General features: G+C 40.0%; 1 protein-coding gene across 1 annotated transcript; it reads right to left on the minus strand.

Moving 5' to 3' along the window:
• Nucleotides 1–355: 355 nt before the first annotated feature.
• LOC118829195 (arginine-hydroxylase NDUFAF5, mitochondrial-like) lies at nucleotides 356–12,441 on the minus strand. Its single transcript, XM_036736206.1, has 2 exons — nucleotides 12,383–12,441; nucleotides 356–1,401 (listed from the first exon to the last, which is right to left on the minus strand). Exons 1-2 carry the CDS (start codon nucleotides 12,439–12,441, stop codon nucleotides 393–395), a joined length of 1,068 nt encoding a protein of 355 aa, XP_036592101.1. The 3' UTR covers nucleotides 356–392.
• Nucleotides 12,442–18,628: the final 6,187 nt, after the last annotated feature.

Consider the following 18,628-nt stretch of genomic DNA (forward strand, 5'->3'; position numbering starts at 1 on the left):
ATCATATGGCATGACATAATATAACATAACATAACATAATATAACATAACATAATATAATATAGCATGACATAATATAACATAACATAATATAATAAAATATAACATAGTATAGTGTAGTATAGCATACTATAGTATACTATAATACAATATAATATAATTCATATCATATCATATCATATTATATTATTATATTACATTACATTATATTATATTATAACATATAGATAAAATTTTTTTTTAGCAAGGATTGTAATTATTTTATTTGTAAGCATTTTATTTATTGCTTCTTGCTTCAATATATAATTACGATAGATGTGAAAATAGCAATTTTTGATGAGAAAAAAAACTGGCAATTATATCAACACTGAATATTTATTGTTGGATCAAAAGCTATTTCTTCCCATGTGACATAAGAGTATTTATTTTCCCCAAGTCTCCAAATGATACTGTTGCTGAACCTCTCTGAGCAGGTCTTGCCTGTGAATCATGATATTTCCATCCAATCATGTAATAGATTTGAAAAGTTGCAGGTACTGAGCCATCCTCATTTCCATACATTTCTTGATATATTGCTGCAGCTGCCAACATTGTTTCTCTATGAAGCAAAGGTTTTCTATTCCAAGAACAATTACTCTCTCCCATACCTTGTAAATCTTCCATCACCTCAAACATTCCTGGAAAGTTAACTTGAATTTCATCAGTATCCACAGTCAGTGTGTTAAAACCAGCTCTTCCCAGCAGATGGCCCAGATCACTGACAGCAGTGAAAGAAGAAATGTGTGGAGAAAATCCTCCTTCTCTTTCCAGTTCTGCTAATTGTAAAGAACATCGAGGCTCAAAGAGTGTATCCCCTCCAAACATTGCGCCAATAAAAACTCCATCTGGTTTTAAAACATAATGAATCTGTTTAAATGCTCTAGGAAGGTCATTCACCCAATGCAAACTTAAACTGCTAACAACCAGATCAAATGTATTTTCTTTGAAGGGAAGAAATTCTTCATCAGCTAACAGACGGACAGTAGGTATTTCTGTTTCTAAGGTGTTTTTCAAAGCATTTTCTGCAATGTCTGCTTGGAAAAATTTTCCAACAACTTCCTTATTTAAATGATGTGCTATATAACCTCTTCCAGAGCCAACATCCAAAGCAAGGGGAAAATCTCTGGCTATATCATATACACGGTCAGCAACACGACCACCAACCTCTTTCTTCAGGTAGTCATATTTGTGGTGCTCTAACTGCTGGGCCGCCCAGTTCTTCTGTTTCCTCTTCAACACCCGATCGAAGACATTCACGACGCCCGGGGTGGTGCCGCGCAACGGAAAAAGGTACGAGGAAGTCCCCCGGGATGTGCCCTGCTGACCACCGCCACAACCACAGCCCGGCTGGCCTGGAGGCGCCCTAGATAAAATATTTTAAACAATCATTTGTGTACCTACTATATATGAAGATCTGTCCTGAGTGCTAGGAACACAAAGACAAATGAGGAATAGAAAAGTTGATGCTTTCCAGAAGTTTGTGCTCGACTAGGGGAATACAATTGAGTAAATAGAAGCAGCAGGGGATTTGAGGAAGGAGTATTGACAACTGAGGGTGATCAAGAAAGCCTTCTCAGAAGGAAGAAGATGGCACATGAGCTAAGTCTCAAAGGAAGCAAGGAATTCTAAGAAGCCCTGTTGAGGAGGGAGTGCATTCTGGATTCAAGAGATAGCCTCTTCAGGGATACAAAGTCAGGAGAGGGAAAGCTGAGTATGGGACCATCCAGTAGGCCATTTGTCTGGAATACAGAATGTATGTTAAATGTCTAGAACCACAGGCTGGGGTCAGACTGCTCAAGGTCTTAATTTACAGAGGAGCTTATATTTTCTTCTATAGGAAATAAGGGGCCACTGAGATATAAACAGAAGAAATAGGAATAAATTATAGGGAATTTGGGAGGGAGGGCATTAGCAGCTGGAGGGCTCAGAAAAGGCTTCATGTAAAAGGAAGAGAAGGATTTCATGAACCAGAAGTGAGTAGGAAAGGTTTAAGGATTAAGAGAAAGACTCTACAAAGGCAGGAAGAGAGGAAATGGGGTGTTGTGAGTGAGGAACAGAGAGAGGGTAGTATGGCTAGACTGAAGAGTGGACAAAAGGGGAATAATATACAAAGAGACTGGAAAGATAGTGTAGGACTTTAAAAGCTAAACAGATGAGTTTATATTTTATTCTGCAGGTAATAGGGAGCCACTGGAGTTGATTGAATAGGTGAAAACATGGTCAGATCTGTGCTTAAGGAAAACCATTTTGGCAGCACTGTGGAAGATGGCCTGGACTGGGGAGAGATGAAGCAGAGAGGCCAGTGGGAGGTTAGTGAAATGATGTAAGCCAGAGGTGATGAAAGCCGGAACTAAAGTAACAGCAGCTGGGTGAGAAGAGAGAAGGGATCAGATATGAGAAATGTTATCAAGGTAGAAGTGCTTTCGCAACTAGGGTAGGTATGTGGGGTGAGGGAGAATGAGGAGTCTGGGATTAATGCTGAGATTAGAGGATTCAAAGGATGGTGATACCTTTGACAAAAGTAGAGAAGATGGAAGGAAATTAGGGTGTAAGAGGAAAGGTAATTACTTTTATTTTGAACATGCCAAACTTGAGTTATCTACAGAGCATCCAGACTGAAATATCCAATGAGCTGTTAGTAATGCAGAGCTGAAGCTCAGAGGAAAGAAAGGGCCTGAATATATATATAAATCCATCATCTGCATAGAAAAGATAATAAAGCCATGAGGGCTGATGAGATTACCAAGTGAAAGACTGTATAGAGAAAAGAAGAAGGAAGGAAACAAGAATTTATTAGGTGCCTACTATGTGCCTGGCATTGTGCTAAGCACTTCACAGATTATCTCACTAAATCCTCGTAGCAGTCCTGGAAGATAGGTGCTATTACTATGCCCATTTTACAATTGAGGAAACCAAAGCAATGAAGAGGTCTAGAGACTTGCTCAGGGTCACACAACTAACATGTCTCTAAGGCCAGATTTGATCTCAGATCTTCCTGATTCTGGGCCCAGTCCTGTATCCACTTAGCTACCTAGCTGCCTCTTGAGAAAGTCCAGGACAGAGCTATGGGCAGTACCCACAAGTAGTGGGTGTGATATGGAGATAAACCAGAAGAGGAAACTGAGAAAGAGTGGTTACTCAGGTAGGAGGAGAACCAAGAAAGAATAGGGCCACAAAAACCCAGAAAGGACACAGTATCCAGGACACAGCTGATCAACTGGGTTGCATGCAGCACATAGGATGAAGAAGAAAGACCATCAGATTTGACAGGGAAGACATCAAGCAAGCAGTAAAGAAATTAGGCTATGGGGGAGCCATCTATACACAAATAGTAATTGAACCCATGACAGATAAAGAGATTACCAAGAGAGAAGATATGGGAAGAAAAGCAAAGAGGATGTAGGAGAGAACCCTGCGTTTCTTACCAAGATTAGGAGACTGGGCATGGATGCATCAAGGGAAATAAAAAGGAACAGACAACCACAAGAAAGCAGTATCACTAAGCCTATGGAGTTTGCTGTCAACAGTGTCAACATGTGCAGAGGTCAAGACGGATGATGACAAAAAAAAATCATTTGTTCTGGAGACTAATCGATCCCATTGTGAGAAACTGGGGGAGGACTTTTGTTTCCACTGACTTGAAGGTGCTTCTCTACCCCTCCCCCACCCCAACTTTAGCAGAAACAAGGCCTCGGGTTGGTCAGGTGAAAGGTCAGAGGCTTGTTCACAAGATTAAATGAGACATTTGAGGAGGAAATGATGTAGGCAGTCAGGGGGTTGTATCTGGCTAACGAAGAGCCTGGCAGGACAGTGAAGGTGAGGGTCTACAAAAGGCCTGGCGTCCATCTGAGTCCTTTGTACTTTCTCCTGTACTCTGTTCAGGGAACGTGCCCGTTTACTCAGAGGAAATAAGTATAAAATATAATGAAAACGTTCCTGGCTTCCCAATGAGTACTGTTTATTCCTAGACAACGTAGGTATGTTTCTAACAGTTGGGGTCTCGTCCGGGATCAATTATAGCATCAGAAGAACAGATATTTCAGGCAGAGAATGGGTGGCGTCGCTACTCTTTTACAGTGGACCCTAGTATCTGGAAGTGAAAATTTCCTTCTTCAGACTGCTAATTTCCCGGGAGTATTTTTCTGAAATCCTTGGGAACTCAGGAACATGGTAAAGGGGGAAAGGGGAAGGAAAATGGCCATAGACAGTGCAAGTCAGGTACCTGAGGAAGGTGGGGGTGTCCTGCTTTATCATGTCTGGATTCTCTCCAAGTTGAGAAATAAGATTTGCTTGGAACAGGGGAAAGAGTTCATAAAATATTTGAACTAGGTCAGGAGAATGAATTTCTCCTAGTGCTTTGAAGAAGGTCGCTGGTGGGTTGACCCAGGGAAAAGGGATTTGGAAGTCTGGTAGGTGGATGGCAAAAAATTCTCTCTCTCAGGGAGAGATAGATTGATTTGCATTTCAAAACCTTTCACTGCTTCACGGAAAAGAGGTTTGTAGCTGCAAGGGGAGATGTGAAGCATGAAATGTGTTATTTTTAACTTACTGCTTGGGATGGGTCTGATTTCAAATTCTAAACTGTTCATGTGCAATTGTCTTGTCTAATGTCTTGTCTGTGTGTTTAAGAAAACTTTTATATTCTATGTTCCTGTAGAGATTTTTAACTCTAGGAACTGAGAGGTTAAAAGGAATTAATTAGCAAAAGAAAGGTCTCTGGAAAGCTGTGGAGAAAGACAACTGATGATGGCGGATGGAGATAAACTCCTTAGGTATGCAAATTGTTAGTCACTTTACTTTAAGTTTTACGATAAAAGCAGCTGGAGAAGAAGCTTGGTGAGTATAATTTTTTTTTCATTTATTTGAAATGTTTGAGGTAGTTTGGGTCAAGTTTATGAAAGAGATCGAAATTGGAGTGAGAATACAGAGGGTAAAATATTTTAGTAAAAATTAGGAAAGGGATTGAAATTATTTGAGTGAGGGTGAGTACAGCTAAGTCCATGTGGCTTTGAGCCCATGTGCTCTTAGCCACCACCTCCCCCACCCTCCACATTGGAAGACTATGGGTGGGTCAATCCGGAACTGGGGCAGAAAGAAGCTTGTACGCTTATTGGTTAGTAATCTGAGGTTTTATAGTAGCATATCTAAAAAGGACTAGCTTCTTTGTTCTCAAGAGGGCTGCCAAGTGCCAGTGTAATTCACCTACTATTGATAATCCTGTGCTCCTCTTCTACTCACCTTTGTCAATTGTCTTTAGCAACTGAAAGGGCTTTTACCCTCCATGCTCTCTGAGGCAGAAGGATGAAAGGGAAACTAAAAATATTTTAGCCTGGTATAAAGAACTGGTGTGTACAAAGATGAGTGGGGGAGGACCAAACCCATGTGCTCTTAAGAGCCACTCCTTCCTCATCTTTCTTTAGAGGAGTAGAGGACTTAAAGAGTCCAAAGCTTTTTGCTTGGAAGGGAAGTGACCACACCTCCCTCAAATTCCTTAGGCATTTCATTTTGGCTTAGCTAATATTTAAGGTATTAATGTATTAACATATGTTATAAATGTATTTATTTATATGTGTGTGTGTGTGTTAATACATAAATACCAGAAGTAATAGGATCAATAAGTGATAATCTGAAAATGTAATTGAAGTCACCTTATTCCTAAATTGTGTTTTTAGAGTTCTCCTAGGCTGTAAAATTTGAGAGACGCTTGTGAGGTCTAAATTTTGTTACATATATATGAAATGATCTTTTAAAAAGGGTGTGATAAAAATGTGATAGTTTGAAACTGCTGTGTTTGGTTATGAACAAGTAATATTACTTTTAATCTCCGAGTGTTGGTAAAGAGATGAGTGACTTCCTGTGTAAGGAGACTTAAAAATGCATTCACCTAATTTGATGGGTAGCTTTTAAATACATAAAAATGTTCAAGACATTGTTACATTTGTATTGTTTAAATGTTGTTAAGAATTGTAAAAAATGATGAATGGGTTAAAAAGCTGTTATTGAATTATTGCTGAAATTATAAACTTCCAGTTAAAATTGTTTTGCCTTTGTGAGTTAATAGCCTTGGTGAGTTTGTTAACTAAGACTTTGTGAGATCTCCTCTTGTAATTTGGATGTACAAGAGGTTTTGTGAGTAAAAAATTTGGAAAACTTGTGATATCTAGAAATTCTGTAACAACAAAGAATTGAGTTGTTGTAATACTTTTGGGAATTTATGAAAAAGCAATTTTTCTTATAATCTAGATGTTGTTAGATTAAGAATTGTACTTAATCAAGAATTGAAGCTATCTAAAACAAGGATTTGGGACATAAATTCTTATCAACCCTGTGTAAAATCTTGAATTTTATGAGTCTCTTTTTAGGACCAAATGCTAGGGAGATATGCACAAGCTGAATGTGCCCCATAGAAATAGGAAGACAGATTTGGGCAAATGTTAATGCCCCCTTTTGTTGAGTGGGGTGGAAATTGATATCTCTTTGATCAGGATCCAGTGACCTAGGTCTACCCCAGAACTGATTTTAATATAGATTCCCTCCCAGAATGTAGCCTGTCAATTGGCATTGCTTGGAACACCTACTCTTTGGTAGAAGGGAAGGAAGGGGGAGGGGTAGCAGTTACTGAGATTTAAGTTTTACTGAAAGAAAGAGAACAGCAGGGGTCAGAAGCCAGCCCAACTCCAAACCTGGCTTTTTAAAGTCAGCAGAACTGATTTAGGACAAGTTTAGGTTTTGAGATGTGGGTCTTAAGGGTAAAGTTTTATTAGTGAAACTTGCCATCTGATATAAAAGAACCAACCCTCTGGGGGAGATGATATGATGCTGCTTTTTTATGCCAGGTCTCTGTAATCAAAAATAAGAAGTTAGTGATAAAAGGAAAGGTACATATTTATAGACCTAGATGGTTTTATGGGGGAAAATGGAAAATTTGATTAATGCAAATATGTGAAATCTTGCTGTTTTTAATCAAATGATTGGGTAAATTGGTACTCTTGTATATATGAAAGATAACATTCTTTTTAAATATTAATGGGAATAATTGGACAAAAGGAAAAAGAAGTTTGTGAAATGAAGATACAAATGTAAGGTTGAATCATTATCCCATAGACTAAGGCTGAGATTTAAAGTTACGTTGTATCTATGTGGAATAAAGTCCTTAAATGTTTCAAAGTGATGTAAGAGCAATTGGGTACTAAAACAAATGGTGTAATTAATTGATGGAATTAAATCAGAGACATTTTCGGTTTGGGGGTGATAATCATTTACTGTCAATTCAGTAACTTCAATAAGGGGCAGAGCCTGAACTAATAATCAACTAGAAGAAGAGCCTGGACCTAAGCTCCTTTGTTCTCTGAGTTTACTCAGAGAATGCCTCTTCCTATGTCAACAAGGCCAGATGGGGCTGATGTAAGAACATTCTTTCCTCTGGCCATTGAGAATGAGACCATTAACCTGAGCTTCTCATTCTTTTGTTCAGACAGTCAGAACTTATGCTCTGGCACCTTGTACATACAAGTAAGCTATCTCTGCTAGCTTTAAGGGAATAAACTTCATGAATTTACATATCACCTAGCTTGTTTGCCTCCTTTCACCAAACTTTCAGGTCAACAGGGAAAAGAATTTCAATGTCTAAGTCTCTTTAAGAGAGACAAATTGTGCTCTCCTAGCTCCAGCCCCGCAATTGGCAAACACACCAAGAACGTTGGAATTGTTGGTAAATATGGAACACATTATGGTGCATCCCACAGAAAAATGGTGAAGAAAATTGAAATTAGCCAGCATGCCAAGTATACCTGCTCCTTCTGTGGCAAGACCAAAATGAAGAGATGGGCTGTTGGGTATCTAGCATTGTGGATCCTGTATGAAAACTATAGCTGGTGGTGCATGGACTTACAATACCACCTCTGCAGTCATAGTCAAATCTGCCCTCAGAAGCCTGAAGGAATTGAAAGACCAGTAAAATTTTCTTATCAAATATCTGGAGCCCATAGTCCAACAATAAATGGATTAATTTATGGAATAAAAATCAAAAAAGAGAGAGAGATAAGTTGTAGAATATTTTTGTACTGATGGGAAAAATTAAATGTGATTGTTTGGATTTGAATTCATTCCATCATCTAAAACATAAAGATAAAGTTAATGTTTGAACCTATCATATTTATATGGTTCAATTCTTGAAGAGTATCTCATTCTTTCAGATCAGGCATAGTTAGAAGTGAATAGAAAAGCCTGGGAAACTGATGCAAATGTCTTTGAGCAATAACTTGTGATCTTAATGGGAAGATTTTATGAATAAGGGAGGAAATGCATGCAGGCTACTTAGGGCTGGCTTTAAGGATGTTTCTTAAGCAATGTGAGATTATGGTCATATTTTAAACTGGTTATTGGAACTTGCTGAGATTTAATGGGACTGTTGACTGACTGTTTTTCTGAGTCTAACTCCAGGTGTGAACATCATGGAAGGCTGATCCAAGATGCCAGCAGCCCTGGTGGCGGGGGGGGGGGGGGGGGGGGGGGGGGGGGGGGGGCGGGGAGGCAGGCATGAACTGCAGGTATGATTTCATAGTAAAGCTAAGAGGGCAACTGTTCCGCATGTGCTGGTGGGACCCTCTTGACATGATGCTTTAACTGAAACCTGGCAGACTTTAAGCCTGGCTCAATGCAGCTTCCACTTTGACATAACTTCTGCCTGGAGCGGACAGGAAGCTGAAGAAATATCGTCCTCTTACTATAAGTCCCTAATCTCTTAGTGGCAAATTTCTATAATCAGAGGGTTTGGTAAGTACAGTAACAAATCTATCAAAATAATTGATTATGGAACATCTTAGATTATTATAGGACTTGAACTAGTGTTCCTCTATAAATTAGGGTAGTTTATCAGGGCCTTGTATAGGGTCATGTAGAAGTTGGGGTCTTTTAAATTCTCAGTAATGGTATGGAGACAATTAGGTCAACAGCTTGTGAGAATATTATTTGGTAAATATCAAGCTTGTCTAAAATTTTGTTACAATTAGTAATGTTTTGAATTTGTAAAAATTCTCAAGTTATAAGGATTAGAAATGATAACTTAAAATTGTGCAAAGGTAACTTTTGTAGGAGAATGGATAGAAATCTGATTCCTACAAGAACACAAGAAGAAGATGCTGACATGCTGTGGAGATGGCTGGAGCAAATACCAAGGACCAGAGGACTTCATTGATGATGTTCCCTGCCAGACAGCCTTATGGGAAGAGACTTTGAATCTTAAAGGGACAATGGAATTATAGTTTTCTTTTGGTCCTCTGCATCAATATTTAGAAATTTAAAGGGTGATGGTTAAGTGGAAAAATAAGGAACAAAAATTTGAATAAAAAAGGGGGAAATTGTAAGAAACGGGGGAGGATTTTGTTTCCAGAGATTTGAATGTGTCCGTCTACCCCTCCCCAACCCCAGCTTTAGCAGAAAGCAAGCCTCAGGTTGGTCAGGTGAAAGGTCAGAGGCTTGTTCACATGATTAAATGAGCCATTTGAGGAGGGCATGATGTACGCAGTCACGGGGTTGTATCTGGCCAATGAAGAGCCTGGCAGGAGATTCAAGGTGAGGGTCTATGAAAGGATTGGCATCCGAGTCCTTTGTACTTTCTCCTATACTCTGTTCAGGGGATGTATCCATTTATTCATGGGGAATAAATGTAAAATACAATTAAAATATCCCTGGCTTCCCAATGAGTATTGTTTATTCGTAGACAATGTAAGTATTTCTAAAACCATGAACCTTGAAAAGAGCTGTTCTAATTGAGTAATGGAGTTGGGAAACATTACAAGAAGATGAGAAATGGGCGGAGGGTAGAAATCTTATTCCAGGGGCTATATTGTGAATGAGAGGAGAGATATTGGATAATAGCTTGAGGGGATGGTCAGGTCCTTGAAGACTTATGCATGCAGGAGGCCTATGCATGTTTATAGGCATTAAGAAAATAAATCTTTACATAGGGAAGACTTCAGAATTAGACAGGGGAAATCTGGAAGATGATTAAGGAGCAAACCACCTGGGGAAAAGGCCTCTAGGAAAGAGATTAGCCATGACTGAGAGAAGAACCATCTCTTCATCAGAGATAAAGATGAGAACAGCACCTGAATTTGAATCCCAACTCTGCCAATTATTTCCTGTGTGATCTTAGGCAAGCTACCTCACCTCTCAAAGCCCCATCTTCTTCATCTGTAAGATGCAGGGGGTGGACTAGAGGATCTCTAAGGTCACCATCTAGTGCTCAGAATGTCAACCTCCTCCTCTTTAACTCTTGAAATCCTTCTTTTCCTTCAAGACACAGCCTAGGCACCACCTTCTCAATGAGGCCTTCCCAGATTCCTCTTCATCCCCCTACCCCCAGGTGAAAATGAATTTCTCATAGTACTTAGCTATGCACTTGTTTGTCTTGTTATCACTTGTTTCCCTACTCTGCCCATATCACCACCTCTATTATATCACCCACTGCAACCAAAAAAAAGGTTTGTTTTTTTTAATGAAAAACAGTCCCTGACTTCAAGGAGGGGTCACAGAAAGTCCAACATTACTGTACAACAACAACTAATGAAACCAAAGGACTCATTGAGTTCCTCCAAACTCATGAATTCTAAGTCAGGAGGTTCATTCATTCAGTCAATCAGTCCTTGCTCTGACGTAACATATGGCTTTGAAAAAAAAATCACTTCCCTTTCTGTGTCTCAACTTCTTCATGTATAAAATGGAGGGCAGTGGATAAGATGACTATTCAGGCCCTTCCAACTACAGCATTTTGTGAATTTTTGTCTTCTCCCAGGTTATACAATGAATAGCCACACTTATTTGAGTAGATTTCATATTCCGCACATTAGATTATAAGATCCTTAAGGGCAGGTACTCTTGTTTTTCATCTTTGTATCTCCCAAAGACAAACACAGGGCCTTTTATAGGATAGGTATACAACAAATAGCTGTTCAATTGACACATTCCTTCTCCCTGGAGTCCCAGCTTCTTCATTTCTAGGATAAAAAGTAGGAAGGGATCTTAGAGGCCATTTAATCCAACCTCTCATCTTACAGATGAGGAAACTGATGCCCAAAGAAAAATGACCTTGCCTAAAGCCACACAGACAGCAAGTGCTAGAGCTGGGATTCTGACCAAGGTCCTGCTGATTATCCCTTCAAAATGTCCCTTGCATCCATCCTTTGTTCTCTATCCTCACGGCCCTTGACCTCCTTCAGACTCTGATAACCTTACACCCAAACTGCTGCAATAACCTCCCAGCACGGCTCCACTCTGGCCCCCTCCAATCTGTCTATACAGGCAGTCCAAGCATCTTCCTGAAATGACTCTAATGTTGTTACTCCCTTGCTCCAAAATCTTCAATGATTCCACATTTCCTGTCACAGAAGGTACAGACTCCAGTCAAGACCTTCTATCATATGGTTCTACACTACCTACCCATGGGTATCTCCCACTACTTGACCCTCCTGTGAGAAACAAAAGAAGGAATTCTGTTTCAACAGGATTAGCACTACTCCCAGCTTTGCAGGAGTGGCAATACCATGTAAGTCAGAGGTGACTGGTTCTAATCAGAGCTGTGACCTAGCAGAACCTGGCTTCTGATCAAGGAAAAGGTCAGAAGCTTGTACACATGCTTAACGAGCTGCTTAATATTATTCAACACACCCCCAGGGCAGAGCAAGACATTTTAAATGCACATGCAATACATGACAAGGGAGTGGGTACATATCTAGGAGAAGAACATAGAACATAGAAGAGGCAGTTCAGGAAGTTGCATTCAGCCAATACGGAACAAAGAGGGAAATTCTAATTGGAAACAGGACATAAATAGCCTTGTATTTGTCTGAGCAAGCGTGCTCCTGTAGGGAATGACCCATTCACAGTGAATGTAAAATAAAATAAGAGCTTTTCCTGGCTTCACAACAAGTATTGTTCTCTCTAGGCAGTACACATTTCTAACAGTCCACACTAGGCAGCCTGGTCTCATTGACCCCTGTCCATGCCATCCTCCTTTCCATGTCTGACCATGCTATTCCTCCTGCCCAGGATGCCTTCCCTGCTCTTCACTATCCCAATCCTCCATAGCTTGCAGGGCCCAGCCCAAGGCCCACTTCCTCCATGAAGCCCCAACCTTGTCTTATCATAGGGCTTCTGCCCTTTCCCTTGTCATTCTTCTGAAACTGATCTAAGGTCACCAGTCTCATCTCATCTTCCTTGACATTTGCCACTCTTGTTTCTCCTCATACCTCCCTAATTCCCTCTCTATCTCCATCTTCTTCTCAACTCCTCAATGTGGATGTTTCTCAAGGGTCTCTCTGTGGCCTTCTCCTCCACTCCCTCACCCCTTATAGGTCTCCCACACCCACTTGGGCAGGTCCAGGGCCATATTGATCCCACTCATGTCCTCCACTTCAGTGGGAATCTAACTTTGATCAATCTCACACACACACACAACTTTTATACCTTTTCCTTATCAAACCTCTGGACTTTCATAACCTTAGCCCATCTACTCATCCCCATTATTAGCTCTTCTTTAAAAGTAGTCCAATAACCTCCCTTCATTTCCTCCTTCATGCTGCTGCCAGAATAATCTTCCTCACAAAGACCTATAGTCATGGCCCTCCTCTGCCCCAAATCTTCAGTGGCTCCCTATTACCACTTGCTGTCTGATAGTTCAGACTCTTCTATCTGCCATTCAAAGGTCTCCATAGCCTGGTGCCCCCTTACCTTTGCATCCTCTTCTCCTATTACTCACCTCCAAACACTTTATTCTTTTTTTTGAAGGGAGGAAGAGAAGGCAGTTGGGGTTAAGTGACTTGCCCAAGGTCACACAGTTAGTAAGTGTATCAAGTATCTGAGGTCGGATTTGAACTCAGGTCCTACTGACTCCAGGGCCAGTGCTCTATTCACTGCGCCTATCTAGCTGCCCACAAACACTTTATTCTTGACCCAAACTGAACAACTCCACCCCATTCCATGCATCTTCTATACTCTCCTACCTCTGTGCCTTTGCTTAAGTTCTCCTAATCCCAGAATGCCCTCACCTTCCTCTCTTTTACTGTTAACCCATTCTACCAATCCTTTAAAGTCCCACTCAAATGTTATCTCCTCCAGGGAGTCTTCCCTGATTCCTTTCTCCCCAAATGTTAACAACCTTCTGCCTCAGACTTTACATGGCACTTCATTTTAGAACTCTCTAGTGTCCTTATATAATATTGTATATTATGGTTCATGTTTATGTGTCTTATAACTTTCTAAACCATAAGCTCCATAAGGACATGAACAGTGTCTTTTCTAATTTTTTTCTACACACAGTAGGTACTTTAAAAATGTTTGTTGGATTAAATAGAACTCCAAATGGCACCCATTATCCAAAGTTCAATTTGGCATTTACCCAATCTAGCCATGAATGTTTCTTTACCTATTTCCTGTGTGTCTGGTTCATCTCCCCACAGGATACCATGAGGACTATAAAATGCTAGCTCCCCATCAAGTTCCTGGGTCTGACTGGGCACACAGAGTAGGCCCTCAAGATGGCCGCGTGAAAGCAGCGTCTTACCGTTGCTCTCTCACAAGTTCTGTCAGATACCTCTAAAAAAGTGTATCTGAGCAGATCTGAGAGAGTTAGAAGCCACTAGCAGTCTGAGTGGAGCGAATTTCCAAGCCAGGAGAGCTCTAAAGGTCAAGGGGATGAATCTGTAGGCTGGGAGAGTGCTTGTTGTACACAGCTGCACCAGACAGCACCAAAGCTGAAGCACCTGCAGAAACCAGCCAGCAATCCAGGCTGGGAGAAAACTGGGCACCCGAAACCTGCACAGATCCCTGGGCCTCTCAACATGAGATGGGAGTCTGTCAAAGCAACGAGAGGCAGCAGCACAACACCTCCTGCCATGAGACAACTACTCCTGAGGCTTGCAGCCCAGAGGTTTGAAATGCACCTTCGTGAACTTCTGGGAGACTTTATGGCCAGGCTTGAATAGAGGAGAGAGAAGTGGGGCTTCAGTGGCGAAGCAGTGGGAGCTCCTGAGTCCCAGAGGGGCAGAGCCAGCAGAAGTCAACACCAGCAGCCCAGACGTACCTTTGCACAGCCAGGAGAAGTAGCAGACACCAGCACAGACAACAAACAGCTGAGACCATTGCTGAAGAGCAACAGTGCTGGAGAGCAGCCCCAGGGGAAAAGGAGACTTCAGGAAGCCAGACCCCTCCCCCACACCTCAGGAAACTGAAGGCTACATAATACACAAAGCCAGTAACTAGACTTACAATCTCTAGAACAAGAAACCTGGGGCAGAGATCCCTGAACCCCAAAAGCAGAAATCCACCGTAAAGCCAGGAAAAATCTAACCAACATGAAGAAGAACACGAAAAAACTGAGGACCATTGATTCTTTTTATGGAGACACGGATGACCAAAATACCAATTCGGAAGAGGGTAGCATTGACACTGTACCCACATCTGCTACCTCAAAAGGCAATGTGAACTGGTCTCAAGCCCAAAAAGCATTACTGAACGAGCTAAAGGAGGATTTTAAAAACCAAATTAGGGAGGTAAAAGAAAAAATGGGGGAAAAAACCACTGATGAAATCAAGTCTTTAAAAAATAAGATCATCTCTGTTTTAACTCTACCTGGTTTGGGTATTAGTACAATATTTGTGTCATAAAAAGAATTTGGTAGGACTCCTTCTTCACCTATTTTCCCAAATAGTCTACAAAGTATTGGAATTAGTTGTTCTTTAAATGTTTGATAGAATTCACATGTAAAACCATCTGGCCCTGGAGATTTTTTCCTAGGGAGTTCGTTGATGGCCTGTTCAATTTCTTTTTCTGATATGGGGTCATTAAGAAATTTCACTTCCTTCTCTGTTAGTCTGGGCAGTTTATGTTTTTGTAGATATTCATCCATATCTCTAAGGTTGTCAAATTTATGGGCATACAGTTGGGCAAAATAATTCCTAATTATTGTTTTGATTTCCTCTTCATTAGAGGTGACCTCACCCTTTTCATTTTTTATACTGGTAATTTGATTTTCTTCTTTCTTTTTTTTAATCAAATTGGCCAAAGGTTTATCAATTTTATTGGTTTTTTCATAAAACCAGCTCTTTGTTTTATTTATTAATTCAATAGTTTTCTTGATTTTAATTTTGTTAATCTCTACTTTGATTTTCAGTATTTCTAATTTGGTATTTAATTGGGGGTTTTCAATTTGCTCTTTTTCTAGCTTTTTCAGCTGTATGCCCAGATCATTGATCTCCTCTTTCCCTATTTTATTCATGTAGGCATTTAGAGATATAAAACTTCCCCTAAGAACTGCTTTTGCTGCATCCCATAAGTTTTGGTATGTTGTTTCATTATTGTCATTCTCTTGAATGAAATTATTAATTGTTTCTCTGATTTGTTCTTTGGCCCACTCACTCTTTAGAATTAAATTATTTAGTTTCCAATTAGTTTTTAGCTTATTTTTCCATGGTACTTTATTAAAAATGATTCTTATTGCATCATGATCTGAAAAGGATGCATTGACTACTTCTGCTTTTCTGCACTGGATTGTGAGGTTTTTATGCCCTAGTACATGGTCAATTTTTGAGTATGTGCCATGTACTTTTGAGAAGAAAGTATATTCCTTTTTATCCCCATTCAGTTTTCTCCAGAGGTCTATCATATGTGCCTTTTCTAAAATTCTGTTTACCTCCTTAACTTTTTTCTTATTTATTTTGAGGTTAGATTTATCAAGTTCAGAAAGGGGGAGGTTGAGGTCTCCCAATATTATAGTTTTGCTGTCTATTTCTTCCTGTAACTCCCTTAACCTCTCCTCTAAGAATCTGTATGCCTTATCACTTGGTGCATATATGTTAAACAATGATATTGCTTCATTGTTTATGGTGCCTTTTAGCAGCATATAATGTCCTTCCTTCTCTCTTTTAATTAGATCTATCTTTACTTTTGCTTTGTCTGAGATTAGGATTGCTACACCTGCTTTTTTTACTTTAGCTGAGGCACAATATATTTTACTCCAGCCTTTTACCTTAACCCTATGTGTATCCCCCTGTTTCAGATGCGTTTCTTGTAAACAGCATATTGTAGGATTATGGTTTTTAATCCATTCTGCTATCTGCTTCTGTTTTGTGAGAATGTTCATCCCCTGCACGTTCAGAGTTATGATTTCTATCTGTGTCTTTTTCTCCATCCTAATTCCCCCTGTTTATGCTTTTATTTCTCCCTTTCCCCTTCTCCTCCTCAACAAAGTTTTGCTTTTGACCGCCGCTTTCCTCAGTTAACCCTCCCTCTTTATTCCCCTCCCTTATCTTACCATTACCCACTTGCTACTTCTCCTCTTCCTTCTGCCCACCCCCCTCCCTTTTTCCGCCCTTACCCTCCCACTTCCCGTAGGACAAGTTAGATTTCTAAACTTATCAGAGTATGTTATTCCCTTCTTGAACTAGATCAGATGACAGTAAAGCTCAAATACTGCTCTTCTCCCTCCCTTCTTTCCCTCTACTATAATATGTTTTTGTGCCACTTCCTTTGGTGTAATTTACCCTTTTCTACTACCTCCTTACCACTTCCCTCATAGCCCTCCCTTTATATCTCTTATTTATATTTTATTTCTTTACATCAGTTAATTTATACAGGCATTCACAACCTATGTATATCCCTTTCATTTGTCATAATAGTTGTACCATTCACAAGAATGACATATATTTATATGTATATATATATATATATATATATATATATATATATATATATATATATATATATATATACATACATGAAAAACATACATAAGATGATATAATCCCACATAAAGATGTAAACAACCTGCCCTTATTGGTTAATAAGGTTTGTGGGGTTTTTCCCCCTGGTTACTTTTTTATGTCTCTCTTGAGTTTTGTATTTGGAGATCAAATTTTCCATTGAGTTCTGGCCTTTTCATCAGGAAGGTCTGGAATTCCCTTATTTCATTGAATGTCCATCGCCTTGCCTGGAAAATTATGCTTAGTTTTGCTGGGTAGTTGATCTTTGGTTGTAGTCCCAGCTCCTTTGCCCTTCAGAATATCATATTCCAATTTCTCCGGTCTTTTAATGTGGAAGCTGAGAGATCCTGCGTGATCCTGACTGTAGTTCCACGATATTTGAATTGCTTCTTTTTGGCTGCTTGCAGTATTTTCTCCTTGAGTTTATAGCTCTGAAATTTGGCTATAATATTTCTTGGTGTTTTCAGTTTGGGATCTCTTTCAGGGGGTGATCGGTGAATTCTTTCAATGACTATTTTGCCCTCTGGTTCTAGGACCTCTGGGCAGTTGTCTTTGATAATTTCTTCGAAGATACTGTCCAGGCTCCTTTTTTCATCGTGGATTTCCGGTAGACCAATAACTCTCAAATTGTCTCTCCTGGATCTATTTTCCAGGTCAGTTGTTTTGCCAATCAGATATTTCACATTTTTTTCTATTTTTTCATTCTTTATGTTTTGTTTTATTACTTCTTGATGCCTCATAGATTCATTAGCTTCCACTTGCTCAAGTCTAATTTTGAATGAGTTAGTGTTTACATTTTGCTTTTGAGCCTCCATTTTCAGTTGGTTGATTTCGCGTCTCAGAGTGTCCTTTTCTCTCTCTAGATTCTGAATCTCCGTAGCCATTTCGCCAATCTTATTCTTTAGGGACTTGATTTCATCAGTGGATTTTTTCTCCCTTTTTTCCATTTTTTCCATATTTTCTTTTAGCTCCCTAATTTGGTTTTTAAAATCCTCCTTTAGCTCTTCCAGCAATGCTTTTTGGGCTGGAGACCAGTTCATATTACCTTTTGAGGTATCTGATGTATCTACCGTGTCATTGCTATCCTCTTCTATGTTGATATTTTGATCCTGCCTGTCTCCATAAAAAGAATCTATTGTCCTCGGTCTTTTTGTGTTCTTCTTCATGTTGTGCTGCCTCTCGTCGCTCCCACAGACTGCCATCCTGTGTTGGGAGTCCTGGGGATCTCCGCTGGTTTCGGGCACCCAGCTTTCTCCCAGCCCGTCTCCCACGTGGATTTCCCGGCTGGCTGCTTCTGCTTTGGTCTGGAGCAGCTCCTCAGCCGAGCACTCTCCGAGCCTACAGGATCGTGTCTTCAGCCTTTCAGACTCTCCCAGCTTGGAAACTTGCCCCACGCAGACTGCTCGCGGTTTCTGACTCTCTCAAATCTGCTCAAATTCACCTCTTTATAGGAATCTGACAGACCTTGTGAGAGAGCTCCGGTAAGACACTGCCTTCACGCGGCCATCTTGGCTCCGCCCCCCACCCCCAATTTCTTTTTCTGAGATGGGTTATTTAGGAATTTTACTTCCTCTTTGGTTAACCTGGGTAATTTATGTTTTTGTAGATATTCATCCATATCCCTAAGGTTGTCAAATTTGAGGGCATACAATTGGGCAAAATAATTCCTAATTATTGTTTTCATTTCCTCTTCATTAGAAGTGAATTATAGACCAATTTCTCTAATGAATATTGATGGAAAAATTTTAAATAAAATATTAGCAAAAAGATTGCAGCAACTCATTACGAGAATAATACACTATGACCAGGTAGGATTTATTCCAGGAATGCAAA

Source organism: Trichosurus vulpecula, chromosome 1, assembly GCF_011100635.1.
Source record: "Trichosurus vulpecula isolate mTriVul1 chromosome 1, mTriVul1.pri, whole genome shotgun sequence".
Taxonomy (NCBI): domain Eukaryota; kingdom Metazoa; phylum Chordata; class Mammalia; order Diprotodontia; family Phalangeridae; genus Trichosurus; species Trichosurus vulpecula.